Below are 18,130 nucleotides of genomic sequence, written 5' to 3'. Positions count from 1 at the left end.
TCTTGCTGTCACAATCTTTCATTGTCTATCTCATGGTTTGGGCACATATTAAATGCCTTTAAAACCAGTGGTGTGCAGCTGAGCTGCTTGGATCGACTGCTCAACCTGACTCATTGACATCTACAGCACCTTCGTCTCCAGATCCATCTTCTCAAGAGATTAAAAAAGGCAGATTTTCATTACTTTTTATTGCAGATCACTTGCTTTTAATGAAAATAATACTGGTGGAACAGTGTGGTTGCTCACAGTAAGCAGGGAAGTTTTCCAGCCAGTGTAGATTAACCCTTTGAATCTTGAAGAGGGAAGTAATTCCCTTGCCAGGCCTGACCCAACAAACTACCAGAGGTATTTGTTTGTGAAAGCACAAGTGCTAGAAGAGATCATTAACAAAATGTGTGAAGAAAAAACTACTGAGGCTGCCCAAAGAAGACACACAAATTTTGCATCAACTTTAAAAAGTGAGGTGGGGGAAAAAGAAGGCAGGTCAAATTTTGAGCTTGGCAGTCTTGACAAGGTTTTCTCTTGAGAGGTTTTTGAATTTCTAATGTAGCAGACAGCCAAATTTAACAACCGAGCTTTTTAAAATATTCATGTGTAGCAGAAAATTGTCTGGCTCTCTGTGAACTGAATGGTCATTTTAGGAGCAAAGTTCAAGCTTCTGAAACGTAGGAAGGAAAGATATTTTAGATAGAGTGCTATCTTTGCACCAGTGAAGTATTTCAGTATGGGGCATAAACAGCATTACTGGATGTGATTTAAATATCAGTAATGTGAAGAAATAATTTATATACGTGGCCTAGACCCTAAGGTTATGTTGCTTAATGTCAAACTTTGGGTTTTTGCATCTCTGCAAATGTCAAGTTGTTTTCAGCAATGCAAGTTCATGCGTTATTAGCCTTAGTAACTGCCTACGTTCATTAAGGTCTAAAATACTTAAAAGATGCGGGTAATTCCTTTGCCAGAGACCCGTGACAGGATGCAAAAGAAGACTGTGAAATAGACTTTGATGTGGTGAGGGGCTGGGGAGAGGGGGCTGCTGAGCCCCCAGTGCTGGGGCACCCTGGTGGCACGAGCCCTTCAAGTGGATAGTTACCCCAGCAGTTTGGGAACAAGCCCAGAGGACCAGAGGGGCTGGAGAGTGATGGGCAGGTGGTACTATGACACACCACTAGTGCGGCAAGGAGCCCCCTCTGCCTCTTGCATCCCCACTTGTGTCACAAGGGTCCAATGTCTTTGAAGACACAGATTGCACTTTGGAGGGAAACACTTTATTGTGTAGATTTTGGGGTCTGGATACACCAGAATGAAAGTTTTCCAGACATGCTAAAAGAAACACATGAACGATAACAAACTTACTTCGGATCTGCTTCTTGATTTCCTTGGCGGGGTCCAACCAGTTCTGCAAATAAAATGATTCCTTTTTTCAATTTGAATTAAAAAACACCAAAAAAGATTATTATTAAAACAGAGCTATGAGCCAAAGCTAGAACACCCCTTTTCTCCTTGACGCAGCAATAAGCAGGGGTAACACTAACTCTCAAGATGTGTCTCTGGGTAGAAACAGTATTTTTATTAACCTTCCCAGATGCTGAGAGGCTGAATGGTTCAAAATAAAAAATTAAAAAATAGAAATTAGTAAAATACATGCACAGAAACCTTTTTCCAAATGGAAAAACAAAACTTCTACTAGCTACTAGGTGTGGGGGGTTTGTTTATGTGTTTTGTTGTTGTTTTTTTTTTTTTTTTTTTTTTCTTTTAGCTGGCTGGTTGGGTTTTTTTTTGTTCTAATCCTGGAAGGGCTGAAAAGCCTTGCTAGAGGACAACCAGTGTGGCATAGGGTACTGCCCCATTTGCAACATGGCTTGGGCACAAGGTGCAACTAGAGGCAGCACCGTGACTGCCCCCATCCATGCTGTGCAGAACCCAGTGACCACAGAAGACAAAACCCTTGCTGAGGATGTGGGGAGTTATCACTGTGTTGACTCCATGGATGTTGAGGATCAGATGAAATTCTCCTGGAAGAGGTACACAGCAGCTTGGGGTCTCTTGGTGGCACTGCTGCAGCCAGAGCTTGCAATTTATAGAGCAGCTTGCTCCATATTTGCTTCTTGGGCACTGGGAGAAAAAGGCCCTGCACTTCTGTCTTGCCTTCTAACAGAACGAAATTAACATTTAAAATGTGTGACACAGCCCAGAACAAAAAGTTTTCTTTTCCTAGGAAAGTTCCACTTTCTCCAAAGAAAGATAAACAAATGCATCAGAGAAAAAAAATACTAGAGAAATATCAACCAAGCAGAACACAACAATCCCCCCCTAAACAAAAACAACCAGTTTGCAGCTGTCCAAACCTCGTCTGTGGGGCAAAACATGAGCCTGAAGAGCTCCAGCTATTGCTGAGCACAAAAGCACACCATGCACCAAAAAATTAAAGATTCATCAGGATTTCTGTTTTCAAAGATGACGTGATATGGACACATGTATTGTGTGGCTGGACATTATCTGGCAGAGGATATGCATGTTGATCAATAAATGTGGCGGCAGCTAATATTCTTTTAGCTGTTTAGCTCTGTAAAGTAACTGGCAATCTACAAATGCTTAGTACTTCTAAACTACCTGTTCATAATGAATACATTTTCCTCTTTCCAATGCAGGAAAGCACGCCTATCTGGCAATGCTCTTAAACACCTGTATAACTTTTAACACAACTCAAAACTAAGCATATGCTAGAGTTATCTTTCACTGGCACGGACCAAGTGTCTGCTTAAGTGATTTTCTGAATCAGAAACAAAATCCTTATACCTAAAAGTCTGTAAAGAAAGCAGAAAATAGAGAAAAAAAGGACTGTTTTCTTCTGTATGATATATAACTGAAACAAAGGTAAGCCTAGAAAATAAAACTGTTGTTCTTACAAGACATGAATAGCTGAAGAAGCAGTAATAGCTTCAGGCCATGCAAAGCACAAAAATCCTTCACCTGCTGGGCTACAGCACATATTGCTAAAAGGTTTTGTTACTGGTTTCTTTCAAACTATTTAAATTAAAATGCCAAAACCACACAGCATAGTTTAAATTATCCTTTGATACTCTCTCTTTCATCATAGCATGTCCAAAATAATACACATATATATATTATCTCTCTCACCTGCACATTAGATCATCTTGGACACTGTTAACATGCAGCTTTTTATAATACTGAAGTTGAGATGCAGACAAGCAGAGTGTGATTCACTACTGCTGCCAACTGCTTCTGAAGACTTATGTCTTTAGCCAAATCAACAATAACACTCAGATAAAGTAAGTAAGACTTAAAGCCTCACTTTATCTTAGCAGTTAGCAGGAGCAGTCAATCAACTCCTGCCTATCGGTATCCCAACCACAGTATGATAAAGCCATATTTTAGTATTATATGTTTAATAGTGTATCTATGAATGTAAATCTGACTTTCACCTCTGGCAGTAATGAAATAAATCATACTAGAAAGAGAACCAGCTATAGGATTAACTTCTTTCATGTCATAAATAGTCAACACAGAAGGAAGCCAGGGAAACATAGGAAATGCTCTCGAGAGGCATTTGCAAAAAACAATAGCTCAAGTTATGTCTATGGATCTTGGCAAAGAAAATCAAAAGAAGTTCTGGACTGTTTGCAACTGCCTGGGGGATGTCTCAGGGAAGCTCTGACATCCACATCCCAAAGACCAGCAACAGTTTTGTGGTTTACCTTTTGGTTTTCTGTGTCTCTGTATGTTAGCCCAAAGTAGTCTTTTTCCAAAAGGTTCAGATGCTCACACACCTTGTCAAACAGCACTTGACCTCTGGAACGTTTCTGTTGGAAATGAATAGGAATGAAAAAAAATCACGTTTGCAAAACAAAGTAACGTAAGCATTAAAATAACACCTTTTATGTTTAATCCTCAAATCAATAACCCCAAAATTATTTGATTCAATATGTCCATCTTTGAAACCTATTGACCGTCTTAACAATCTGCTGAATGTGGCAAATCTGCTTTCCGTAAAAGTTCGTGTCTTCTTGAGGAGATAAAAATAAGTCAATACATGTCATGTTTCAAGTTTCAATGAGAACATCTCTTCTGTCTTTCAGAAACTGCAACTTCAAATGCATGCTGAGGTCACACTGCAGCAAACCCAAGCATTCTTTGTGTGCAACAGTAGCAGCAAACGACAGTACAAAATATCCCTGATCGGGGACTATCAGAGCTGTGACTTTGGGCGACCCACTAGAGAAAAAAACAAACATGGAGATATTTCTTGCCTCAGTAACAAGGCAAACTAATTCCAGGATCCTTTTTTATCTAATATATGAGGAAATGCGACATACTGTCTACTGAAATCACCAGAAGAGCCCTCCCTGGGAAGGTAGCTGGGTGAGAAAAGAGTTTCTAGTGTCCCAGTAACCTTCTTTACTGCTAATACGTTGGATGAGATGATCTCTCACTGTTAACAGCCAGCACCCTTAGCAAAAGCTTTGTCGTATCTCTCATATGGGATGGTAAAAATTCAGGTCATCCTAGGTCTCAGTGTTTTATATGACACTGAGAAAAACTCTCCAAAAAAACAAACACAGAGAGAAACATCCTCTTTATAAGCCACATGTGCCAACTTTGATATGCATTTATTATGATAAACAATTCAAAATCATTTAGGCCACTGTTTCATCACTGCCTGCTTCCCTAAGTGCAACTCAGCTAAAGGGAAAAAAAATCTCCCCTCTTCATATCAAACACATGGATATGTGAATATTTTAGTTGCTGTCAGCACTGCAGTTTCTTTATCCATGGCACACACGTGACTTGAAACAGAATGGAAATACGCTACTTGCTTCAAAGGCAGAGGAGGAGGCTAACACAAAAGAGGACAGAATGCTGCCTCTGAATTTAGGCACCTCCGCTGACTGATCTGTGCCTGGACGGTGCTGCCAGCCCAGCAGCCTCGGCCATGGGGGATGGACATTTCGCAATCCAAGCTGACACAGCTATGCCAACAAACCCGTGGAGCCCAACACTGGCCTCAAACTATTTTAGAAGTGGTAAGCAAGCCAAGAGAAAAGAAAAAATAAAAAAGAGGAGTTGAATGTTGCTGCCTAACACCCCGTGAAAACATTATGAGACACGATGGGGTTATGCAGTGTATCCTAATTTGTATTAAATTTGGTATTTCTATTGGGGCTCTGATGGCATATGAGAAAGGAAGCAGGGATATAGTCTCTACATTTTTATCAATGGAGAAACTGAAGAGTGTGGCTGGTAAGAGTCTAGCAAGTGTTCTCCAAACAAGAAAAACACGGGCACGTAAGTGTACTGTGAGTGTATTGCTGTAACTTCATTTACGGTGACTTCCAGCATCATTTGAGCTCACAGATCTAGGGCCTTGTTCTACTTGTCATACACTATCCACCCTGTCATAGGAAGCATAAATATACCCCGGGGCCCTTATGATTTCAAACAAATGTTTAGCTAATTCTTCACGGCCCATACTTGGAAGTAAATAATAAAAGCTTAGTGGTTTTATACTTGAGGCTCTATGGAGAGGATCAGGTGGATAAGAAAAGATCTTAATACTGGTGTGCAGAGAGGAACCAACTTGGAGATTTCAAGCCAAAATAGTCACATTCCTGCTATAAGCAAGCAATGCTGTATTTTGCAAAATTTCTTGCTTTTCTACTTGATAACAAACCAAGTAGTTATAATGAATGAAATAAGCAGGTTAACTCTAAAGGACACCTGCTTTGAGAAACACTATGTCTGCACCACCGCACCATTTATATGTATTTGAATTGTGACACTTCAGTGTCCTCTTAAGAGTCATATGAGGCCAACACAGGAGCTGGTTTATGTGACTGATCCATGCAGCTACATAGATGTCAGCTTTGACTAAGAGTAGCTAGAAGCTGCAAGGTACAGTGTTTTAATAACGAATTGGAGGAAACAGTTGTGTGGGGCTGTGCTGTAATAAAAAACAACCAACTGACCAAAAAAAGCCCCAGCGCTCAGAATTTCTTGCTTGGCTATACATCACAGGTGAGGATAAGTATGGCAAGCCTGGAAAAATTTGCACGTCTCATTTTTTGTCCATGACAAAATGGATCTTCCTCCTACAGTAGGAAGATGCTCAAGTTGTATTCAGCCTCTTCCCACATGAGGATATGGGAAAGCCCTGCCAGAAGATGTCAGAAATACCACGTATAACTAACAGCCCTTCCTGGCCAGGGTCCTCTCTTCACCAGACATCAGGTGTGAAGTGGTGATGGCTGAGGGGAAATCCTAACAGGACCACTTTCCTTCTCCACAGAAATGCCCACCGGCATCCAGACAGATGAGCCTCACATGTTGCGGCTGCCACCTGCTACTCCTGAGTGCCTCTTCCCAGGTCAGAGCTGACCTGTGGGAGCAGGATTTAGGGGGCTCCTATCATTTGGGGAGTGGGAGCTGCCTGGCAACGTAGCCAGCACTGAGGCCCTCCAAATCCTCGTGTACCTGCGTATCTGCAGCTCTGCTGCTCTGTACCTATGCAGCATTAGCACACACACCCTCGTTCTAGAACAACATTGCACAAATGCACAGTGAAGGAAAACTACTGGATTAATCCACGAGAAATTAAGAGGTTTAGTTAGGAACACATAATTAAAGCAACTGAAGAGACATCCTGTGCTCTTGTTAATTGCTTTTAATTTACCATGTGCCCAAATAAGCATGGCAGACAAGGTATAGGTATCATTGCTTTGGCAGTGATAGATTAGGACAAAGAGAAGGAGAGAAAAGTCAAGTTACAAATTCATACAGCTCCTCAACCTTTGCTTTGCACCATTTAGGGGTGAAAAGTCTGAGGAAATGAAAGACTGACTGTTGGTTACTGTGGATCACAGTTTAATGCCAAAAATGCCAACCAATTCTCAGCAGTCCAAAATATGAGGATTAAAAAAAATAAAAGAATATCAGACTCTGTGCTATCAAATATTGTCCATATAACAGAAGAGTTTTTCTGAAAGGTAAATATGGTGAGATTCTCCTTCAGAAATATTCTTAGCTATTTTTCAGGCATGAATGGGATGAAATGAAATGTGCAGATGTGGAAAAAAAAAGAGGCACTTTGCTTCAGGTTTGGGAAATCAAGACTATAGAAGGAATGCAAAATATAGATTAAATGCTATAAATAAGTACAAAAGTCTGGGAGCAAAAACTTTACACTTTTCACAGCCTCCTCCCTGCAGCTCTATAAAGTCCACAGCTCTTGCTTGAAGCTGGAATGGGAATAAACAGCCTCCTGGTCAAGCTCCCAGAGACAAGAGCCAGCAGCAGCAAACTTGGCACATCTGCACCCACCAGCAACTCCCACACGCAGGGGAGAGGAGAAGCTGCCTCTCTCCTTGCCAGCTTATCCTCGGTTTTGGAGCTGGGCTTGTCCCTCCTTGGGAGGCCAAAGGCCACAAAAGGCTCTCCCGTCCTGTGACTGGCTTCTCCAGAAAGAGTCCACATTCAAATCTCTCTACATTGGCTTCCTCAGCTCATATCCCTTCATCACACGCCTGGCTCCTTACAAGATCACCACAACAAGATAACACATTGTACATCACTGACAGAGAGGAATCCAAAAATTAAGTACTTCCATCCTAGCTTTGCCTGGATAACAAGATTATTATAAATTCAATTATTCTTATTAGTGAACTTTTGGGTATCATGTCTGTTATTTCTTAATGAAGAAAAATAATGAGTTTTCCTTTATTATGATTAAGCCCATAAGCTGTAATGTAGTTATGATAAACAAACATTATTAAAGTGAAAAAATGCAAGTCTTTGTTATAGTTACGTTGCCACCTCAGTCACAAAGAATGTATTGTGCATCAATATAATCCCAGAATCGCTGAGGCTGGTGGGCACCTCTGGAGACTGCCTACTCCAACCCTCCTGCTCAAGCAGGGCCACCTACAGCAGGTAGCTCAGGTTCATGTCCACTTGGGCTCTGAATATCTCCAAGGATAGAGGCTCCATAGCCTGCACAGGCAACCTGTGTCAGTGTTTGACCACCCTCATAGTAACCTTTTATTTCTTATGTTTAAAGAGAATTTCCTCTATTTCACTTTGTGCTCATTGCCTCTTGTCCTGGCACTGGGTACTGCTCAGCACAGTCTGACCCTGCCTTCTTTACCCCTCCCATCAGATATTAGTACACATTGGTAAGATCTCCCTGAGCCTTCTCCAGGCTGAGCTGTCCCAGCTCTCTCAGCCTTTCCTTATATGTAAAATGCTCCAGTCCATGTTTGTCTGGTAATGGAGAGCCCAGAACTGGACCCAGTACTCCAACTGTGTCCTCACCAGTGCTGAATAGAGGGGAAGGATCACCTCTCTTGACCTACTGGCAACACTGCCTAATGTGGCCCATCATGGCACCAGCCTTCTGTTCTGCCAGGGCACATTGTTGACTCTTGCTCACCTTGTTGTCCAGCATGACACTCAGGTAATAATAAACTCTGAATTGCAGCAATCAGGCTACCAAAATCATGTTAGTGTGATAAGCAATGAGGATAATTATATGTGAAAAGAGCAACCAACAAAGATGTGACACCAACTTCCTTGTCATGTAGGCGCTAGTAAGACCCCAGGAACCCTTTTTGCTATTTAATGAGATACAGGGAAGAGATCAGAAAGATTTCAAATGTTATATGCTGGACAATGCTTCCCAGACTGGATGCTAGTTGAACCAGAGAAAATTTATCAGGATCCAGAACTGATGCTTCCAAGGGGCAAACTTTTCTTCTGTGCAAGACTGTAGTCTTGGCTGCCCCATGCCAGAAGGCACTGTTTCTCAGAAATGTCTCCTTCAAACTTCTGTGGCTCCCAGTTTGGCCATGCTGCCCCTGAAACATGACCATATGCAATCTTCTTGTGGGGCATTTTGGAACCCACCTTGGTGATACAGCCTGAGCCTCTTAACTGATGCACCCTCACACCAAACCGTTGCTTGCTGCGTAACCTCCAGCCTACTGGACCAGTCATCTTTCCTAGCTTTATTCCAGCAAAGAGGTGTCTGTGCTGAGGACCTCTTGCCACCTGTGATTCTGCCTGACTGAATCCAACCCTATGTCTGACAGATTCTCCCCAGAGGGGCAATGCTGCACTGGCACCAGTATCTCAGCAAGGCTGAGGAGCCTCTGTTCTTGGGGGGTTTCAAGGCATTGGCCTGGTAATGCCACAGTTGACCTGACCCAAACGGCCTCCTCAGCCCCTTCCAACCAGCACAGCTGTGATAATGGGGTCCCTGTGCACCTCCACAGACACTAAGGAGTTAATCATCATATACCTGCTTAAAGTGTAGAGTGTTAGTCTACTCTAGTAGTCTATTTTTACTCATGAGCAGATTACCTTCCTCTCACTGATAGGGAACTAGGAGGAGCTGAAGAGCAGAAAATGGCCCTCTCAGCTTTCTAGAAATGAAAGCTACTGCAGCCTCCAAAGTGTTGTATTTTGGAGCAGTTCTATTTTTGCATCCAATGCTGCAGACTCATGTGGATGCAAAACGCTGAGCAAGGGCCCTCTGCAGCATGCAGGTATGTCCCTCCCATCTGAAAGCAATTACAAGATATCACATTCAGATCAAATTTTACAGGCAAGAGAAAACTTGAAGAAAGAGTCTCACAGCCAAACAGCTATCACAGGATTCATTTTTGCCACAAATAAACCATCATCTCCACTGCACAGTAACCGCAAGATCAGGACACCCCAAGGAATTGAAACTTCACCTCCCTTTCTGTTCAGTCAAGGAGCACAGCAAGATGAAAAAGTATCACAGCTATAAGCCTGGATTTTAAAGAGTTTGCATGTATCTTTCTGCACTAATACATATGCAAACACAGCATCTCCACTTTCCTCAGAAAAGCTGTCAAGCTGCCAGCAAGCAACACCACACTAGCACTAGCCTAGTGTTAAACTCTGTACAATTACTGTAATAACTCGAGTTGGAGCCACTGGAAGAAGGACAAACAGATTAGTATCATGAAATCCTGGTAGGGATAATTGGACTTTAACTGATGTTGAGGTTATCTGGTTCACATTCCTAATTAGCATTTGCACTTTCCCGTGGATCTTAACAATGCACTGTATAAACACGTGGGCTGGCTCTAGCCTTGCATGCTGTAATGTATTTTGGCATGTGGCTGTACTAGCCTCTTCCTTGTCCCCTGTTCTTTCTGGTGGGGAAGTATTAGCTTATTTTTTCATTTGCAATGTGCATGACGCAAAAAATTCAAATTCTGTCCAGACTACTGATTTTATTTTACTCTTTTGATTTAAGTTGCATTTTGCAAGCTATTTTGGTCAACACTTTGGTTTCTGCACTGCATGGGCCACATGGTGGTCTCCTCTGTGCAAATGCAAGGAAAACACCCATAAAAGTTAAAATGTATATGGCAACAAAAAACTAGCATGCACTAGGGCAAGTTTCTCCCTCCCCATATTGCAACTTCTGCAATTATTCTTGCAACACAGACAAGAGTAAACGATTAACTGGTTGTCAGCAATACTTTGTACTTGCCACAGTGAGCACTCTCTCCCCACAAATTCCCCCAGCTGAGTCTCCAAGCTGGTGAATTCCAGTCTCCTGACAACACACTTTCTCATTCCTTCCTTGTGAATTATCCAATTTACACAAAAATACTCCCAGTCCCAGGAAAACAAACAAAACAAAACCAAGCCCCAAAGACCATTACTATTGCAAATATCAACTACCTGCAAGCTAAAGTGATCAAGTGTATGCAGGCTTCCAAAATCACTTTTGTATTGAGAACATAATTTCTGGGGGAAGGGCCTGGAATGTCACATATATGTCATAAGCTAATATGCATAGGCAAATATGTGCATAATGTAATGCACATAATATAGATTCATAGAAGGGTTTAGGTTGGAAGGGACCTACAAAGGTCATCTAGCCCAATCCCCCTGCCGTGAGCAGGGACATCTTCAACTAGATCAGGTTGCTCAGAGCCCCGTCCAGCCTGGCCTTGAATGTCTCCAGGGATGGGGCATCTACCACCTCTCTGGGCAACCACCCTCATTGTGAAACAATTCTTCTTCATGTCCGGCCTGAATCTCCTCTCCTTTAGTTTAAAAACATTACTCTTTTTCCTATTGCAACAGGCTGTGCTAAAATGTCTGTCCCTATCTTTCTTGTAGGCACCTTTTAAGTACTGAAAGGCCACAATAAGGTCTCCCCAGAGCCCTCTCTTCTCCAGGCTGAACAACCTCAACTCTCTCAGCCTGTCCTCACTGTAGAGCTGTTCTAGCCCTCTGGTCACCTTTGTGGCCTCTTCTGACCCCTCTCCAACAGGTCCATGTCTTTCCTGTATTGAGGGCTCCAGAGCTGGATGCAGAACTCCACATGGGGCCTCACCAGAGTGGAGTAGGTGTATGCACAAACATATACAAATTTAAAAGTGAATGTTCAGTGCGGTTCCAAATGCAGAGCAGCTGGTGACCATACCACAGCACTTCTCCATCTGTGGAGAGTCAATCAGAGCTCTTAAACTCACACAGTCACTCTGGTAAGGAGTGCATTTTTATCTGTGAATTAAACAAAATCTACATACTATGTTATTTCCCGTGTTTCTTTCTGGAAGATTTTGAGCTGGTCAAGATACAAAGTGATGAACTGAGAAATTCTAGAATCTAATCACTGCACTTCAGGCCAGAAAATTTCCAAATAGAATGTGCTTTTGAACAAATATTGATTAAAGGTGAAAAAAAAATAGCAGAAGGTTTATTTTTCCCAAGGAAGATAAATGAAAGAAGTCATTCCAAAGAAGTTTAACTTCATTTCACTTTTCTACATTTTTAATTTGTGTTTTCAAAGGATTTGCTCTTGTGTTGTTTACAATTCTCTGCAGTTTCTCTCCATGGGGAAAAGAAGATGAAGGAGAAAGGTAACAGAAGAGAAAAGAAACCTTGAATTTCTTCAAATTCATCGTTTCTCAACTGAAGTCCCCAGATAGAAGCTAAATGGGGAGCATCCAGGAAGAAGAATAGATGGAGAATCTTTCCTGGAGTGTTAATTGGCAGAAAATCAGCAAGTTTTCCTCTGGTTTACTGAAGCACATCTTAGAGATTACATGTACAACTTGCAGGATGGGAGTTTTTAAAAACTTAACATGACTTAACCACTGGAATGTAGGTCCCTGCATCCACTGCTGTGCTTGCAGTGGCACTGGGAGATACAGAAACATTAACATTTAGTTAGGTGTGTTGAGAATTATGTTCTAGGCATTATACAAAACATCTTAAATAAATTAACTTCTACTATGGAACAAAAGCTTTGCTGAAGGTACCAGTACAATGCTGTACACCAAAGACAATGGTTAAGATACAAAGATTGACAAAGCAAACAACAAATACCCTTGTCTCCTCCTCCACACAGACAAACAGAGAACAGTTTAAAGATAAGAGAAATAAACTCATCCTGTCTTTTTAATCCAAATATTTCAAGTTTCTTAAGGAAAAGTCTTGGGTTGGGCATACACAGAGTATTATAAATGAACATCTATGAGGACACACATAACCCCTGGATGGATGTAGTACTCTCATCCAGTTTGTAAGCAGTTTCCCAGCATCTAGGAGACACTGAACAAGGCCTTTCTGCCAGCCTTTCATGTGGCAAAAAAATACAAGCAATGAAAAGGTTCAAAGCAAAACACATTCATTTTTTTTTTGTTCTCAAGAGGAAGTACCATTTAATCTTTTACATACCTCACTGGCAAACTACATTTGGAAATGTCCCAGGTCACAATTCTGAATACAATCCACTGAATGAACTATTTAGCCAAACGCAGGGAAAACTAAGTACTAGGCAATTTCAGAAAGATTTAGTTTAATAAAAGCTGTGTTAAAAAGGCTTTTTTTCCCCCCAATGTTAATACATTTAATATAAGGAAATTCTTTTCCTGAAAGCTGCACGCCAACGTAAGCTCTCCAAATGTTCTGTTCCCTTATTAACTTTTTAATGTGTGAACTTGCATATACATCCCAGTAGGTGATTAATATATTCTAATAGTTCAAAATAAAAATTGCAGTAGTATTTTGCCTCTATCTCTGCTTTTTAATTTAGAACTCTATCCCACATGGAAATGAATACCACATTAGAAAACTTACAGCAGACTAGCAGGTATTTTGACACACAGTGACGACTGATCATTTTCTTTTTCTTCCCATCATGGTAGCACTATAATTTATCAGGTTATTGATATTTAATGTAATATAGAACACTGAAATGTATTACCATTCCTGAAAATAACCTTTTCTGACACCTATCTCCTAAGTATTTAATACAAGTGCTTAGATAAATAAATAATAGTGTCTATGCTGTAGTTACATACCTGCACCAAGTAGCAATGACATTGTATAACATGGCATAGTTTTTATCGGGGGCAACCTTCTTTAATGCCGTTTGAGCTTGCAATCCTAAAAAGCCAACACTAATCTAAAAAAACCCAGTGGACTGCTAAATCCCAGTAAGAGGATTGGTGACCTAGTCCCGATTCTGGCATCAAACCAAATTAGGGTTTTTGCCTCCAACATCAGCAGCAGAGATCACAACAGCAGTGGCATCACATGAGCTCTAAGGGTACTGACGTGTGTGTTACACAGTTTGCATGCTTAGGAAAAAAGCAGGCACACCGTGGCAATGCAAAGCAGCAAAAGGAGGCACCTGAGAAATAATAAACACTCTGGAGTGTGTCTTTATACACGCAAATGTAACAGCCATGGCTGCATGTACACAACAGCTACACAAATACCCATCAAACGTGATGACTATCAAATGCTTGAGCATCCCAAGCGCATCAACAGAATTCGTACTGTAAAAATTGAGATCTGGTAACAGCTTACAAGTACTACTCTCTGATCAAGGTAGAAAACAGTGGATACTATTTCTCAAGCAGCAGTTCAATTCTCAGCACATTGATTAGTCTCACAGATTTGTTATATCCTGACATAAAATAATCAACCATAGTCCACAATTTTTGAGGCTTTTCAACAGAAAAAGTACCACCCTTGCTCAGCTTTCTTTAGAACACAGACTGTTTGGGCTTGGATTTTAACAAGATGTGCAGCTGACCCACTGGCTTAATGCCGCCTGATTGCCCTACTGCCTCCTGCAAGACACTCTGCATTAACACAAGCGGGTCTCTTGGGTTTCATTATAGCAGTAGGGGTTATAAATATAAATATTTTCCTTATTCTACCTGTACATGGGTAAGCACAGCAAACACTCTTCTCTCCTGTGTAATGCTATGTACAAGCCTAGCACCAACACAGAGAGGGGAGTCAACCATTACCTGTAGTATAAATAGTTACTGGCATATATCACCAAAAATCAACCATAAACATTATGTTTCTTTTCAGCTGAAAAAAGCTCTACTGTCAACATAGTCCGATTAAGAGAGTAATCTGGCCATATGAATTTAAAAGCCACAGAGCTCTCCCTGACCTACATTGCCAGGTTAGAGTTGAGAAAAAAAAAACACAAAAAACCACACAAAAAAAACCCATTAAAAAAAAAGCCAAACAAACCACAAACAAAACACAAGAACAAAAAAAACCTCACATCACACAAACCATAGTACAGAAAGATGCTCTTGAGGCAGGAGAGGCAGCACAATAATCAGGCTTTTAGATTTGGAGTACCTTAGACGTTATCGCACCATTAATGCTGGGGTTGTCAAGAAAAACAACTCAGCCTATTCTTAAGGTTTATCCACTTCAGATCAAAACCATTTCTGCCAGAGCAAGATAAGCCAGGAGAGACAGACCTCGCTCCCTATCAAAGCTTTGCTTTAGAAGCAGGTATTTCCTCACTACCCAGTCTCATCTCTGATATTTTTTTTCACTGTATCAACAGAAAGGGATAAGAAAACATAAAAGCAACCCAGTGAACACAGCATGGGGCTCAGCTGGAAAAAAAGAATCACCCATATGAGGTGGTAGGATTTTATATGATAACTAATATTTTTAGAAAATGATAATAAAGTGAACATTTACTAGTTTTGGTCTGGAAACAGCAATTCTAAGTGTTAACATGGAGACAGCATCTATGAAATGGGAACAACTACAACAGAGTTGGAGATTAATTCAGACAGCTCAGTCGGGAGCTGGAGCAGGTAACAGGCACTCAAATAACAGAAATGGGGCAGAAAATGTGACAAAATGCAGGGAGGCTTGGCAGAAGTGTGACTAGTTAGTGCCAAGAAAACCAGCAACTTCTGTTAGGGGAAGGGAAAGGTGTACGCAAAGCCCTTCATTCACTTTTTGTGATTTATATCCCAGTACTACTTTAAAAGGCATACATAGGTTGGGTGCTGGCTGCAACCAGTAAGAAGCAGCGGGATCTCTGAGGTGAGGACAAACAAACAAGGAAGGATCAATGCACCATCAGCAAGGACGGTGACAAGGACAGAACACCTGGAGCCAACAGACCTCTATCTGTCTGTGGCTGGAGATGGGTAAAAGATCACCCTCTCAAGGGCTCTTGCAAACAGATTACCCAGCAATGAGCCTTACACTGCCTGGATTTGAGTGCGCATGACTAAAAAGTTTTTTAAAACTTCACCATATAGAGAACAAGCTCTTGTTGCCTGACTTGTGTCCAAGTGGTGCATCAGGAGGAGGGAACCGGAGGCAACATTTCACTAAGAAGTTTTCAGCTAATCATTTATTCCCTAGAAAATGCAGTTTAATGGCAGCTGAAAATATTTGTCAATGTAGGTCAACCTCTCTCAATAGTCTTTACCATTATGAAAAACTGCTGGTGCCTCCAAAGTATCAAAATGAAGATCTTTGTCTGCTAAACCCATCATTTCACCGCCCAAATAATTTGCAGAAACTATTAACAAAAGGCAAGAGATAAGAGGCCTAGATGAAGAAAATGGACGTGGAAAAGACACATACAATCTTTTATTTGTTACTTTAAACTATTGGCATTTTTTTTATTGCAACCATGTCCCCCAACTGTGCAAAAGGTAGAATTTAAAGCCCAACCTGTTGTTCAGTAGGTGCAATGTCTGAAGGGTTTAATTCTCGGTTCTCCTTCAGTCTCTGTAAAATATTGTCATGTTAACTGGAAGAAATAGAAAAGACCCCAGCTGTCTAATCCCACAGAAGTGTTTTCCTACCAAGGTTATAAGAGACCTTTTCCATTAATACCATGCAGTACAGATGTTCCCAGCTGCAAGAGGAGCTGGGGAAACTGAGCTTCTCCTGGTGAGGAGGAAAAGCTCCAGCCCCACAAGTGCCACACCAGCATCCTCCCTCTGCCTCGTGGCATTTCCAAAACACTTGGCTCAGTCAGAAATTACTTCTTTTCATTTAGATTTCTTTGGTTTCAGTGAAAAACCTAAAAAACCCCAACCAAGCAAAAAAAAAAAACAAAAACCCAAACCCCAAAAATACTAAAAAGGTAGCCTTAACATGTTTGGTTTTGTATCAAATACAAAACTGAAGCGAAAAGCCTATTTCTACTCAGCCTCTCAGTTGATTATTATGAGCTGGACAATATCGGTATTGATTTCCAGAACATTGTGCTTCCTGAATTGACAAGTATTTTAGCTAATAAAAAGCTGCACACAGTATTTGGAAAAAGCAACTAGAAGAGCTGTGTACTAACTCTATCCAGCTGGAACATATTCAGGCAATACTGAGACTCCTACTGACATGTGTCAGGTAACATAGATCTTAACTGAATCCCCTAGCTAATCTAAGTCAGCCCTAATTAGTGGGTCTGGGGACATAAAACATTCCGTGTAACGGCAACGAAGCATCTCAGTTCCGTCACATTTACTGAAACACATCCCGGGGAAGGCACAAAAACCAAAAACAAAGCTCTTCATATTAAATTAACTGAAATGTAAGCAACGAGTAGGTCAAAAGGAAAAGACTTATTAAAAAAATTCCCTCTTGCATTGAATAATCAGTTTCACATGTAAAGACTGTGTGGAATTAATTAAACAATTAAAATGTGCAGCGGGTCACTGAAACTGTATCCTTCAGAAAGGGGAGTGCATCTTATTATAGAGGTTCCTTTCCTGACCTTAAAGGCTACCTCAAAACGGATGAGAAATTCAATGTTATTAAACTCTCTGCGCAACAGCAGAGAGCAGGTCGGCGATGACATGGCTCCTGGGGAAGAGTCAGCTCGGATACTGCATGGAGAGGGAGACAACAGGGCCGTGTGTTCCCCACTGCCATACAGACACACAGAAGGGTTTTTCCTCCAGAGGAAGTCTCGCAAACCAGATTTGGAAAACCAGGAAAAGAACACTGGAAGCATTTGAAGTCAGCCACCACTCTTTTTCATTTTTGGCAGTGGTGGCAGAGCAGAAAGAAGCTTGCTTGTTCTCTGTTCTTCAAGCCTGTCCTTCAAACATCCCTAACAACTTATTTATCAAGGAAGCATCCATGTACTCTCACTTTTTAACAGAAAAACTCAAGCAAAATGCAAGACTCCATCCTATTTGAGAATTTATGTCTTTCATGACCATTTTGTCCCTGAAAAGTTGTTTCAGCACCTATTTGTGCAGGGCAGAAAGAGATCTGTTCACCCTGGTCTGCCTCTGTCCATGTTATAAATCCTAGGTTCAAATGTATGGAAATAAATCTCACCATTTCAACTCAAGTATGTTAATGCAAAGTCACCTGAGGACACAGGGAAACCCTCTAAAGAAATGGGGCCTCCATCAGGGAGGAAGTCACTAGAGGTTCATCACAAAGGTGTAGCAGTAGCTACGCCACGGGACACCCAACTACTGCCCAGGTCCCAGCAGCAGCCTGGCTGAGGAATCTGAGGAAAAAAAAACAACCAAACAAACACAGTGTATTTTTACCAGTCCTCTCCTACCTCAGCTGACCCCCACCCACCAAGAAGGGGGGATACCAGTGATGCTTTCTGAGATGTCAGCTTTCCACATGCTTTGCAGCCTATCTGAATCCTATGGCAATTCATGCTGTTTGATGTAGGGCTGTGGAGATGCCACGGAAACATTTGTTTTCATTTACTGGTATCCTGCACGATAAGAAAGTTTGAGCAGTAGGAGAAAGAGTATAAATTACCAATAGGCTCAGACAGCTGAGCCTTTGAAAA

The 18,130-nt window shown here is 41.3% G+C and overlaps 1 protein-coding gene across 50 annotated transcripts in view; it reads right to left on the bottom strand.

Moving 5' to 3' along the window:
* Positions 1-18,130, bottom strand: part of EPB41L3 (erythrocyte membrane protein band 4.1 like 3) — a 148,553-nt gene that overhangs the window by 40,021 nt on the left and 90,402 nt on the right. For all 50 annotated transcript variants that reach the window (XM_065053201.1, XM_065053204.1, XM_065053188.1 and 47 more), the window contains exons 4-5: positions 3,720-3,824; positions 1,357-1,399 (exon numbers count right to left, since the gene is read on the bottom strand). In XM_065053201.1, coding sequence (XP_064909273.1) covers positions 1,357-1,399; positions 3,720-3,824 — 148 coding nt within the window. The remainder of the gene's footprint in view (positions 1-1,356; positions 1,400-3,719; positions 3,825-18,130) is intronic.

This window comes from Columba livia, chromosome 2, assembly GCF_036013475.1.
Source record: "Columba livia isolate bColLiv1 breed racing homer chromosome 2, bColLiv1.pat.W.v2, whole genome shotgun sequence".
Lineage (NCBI taxonomy): Eukaryota > Metazoa > Chordata > Aves > Columbiformes > Columbidae > Columba > Columba livia.
Note: the sequence above shows the minus strand (reverse complement) of the source record. Positions and strands in the feature narration are given on the sequence as shown.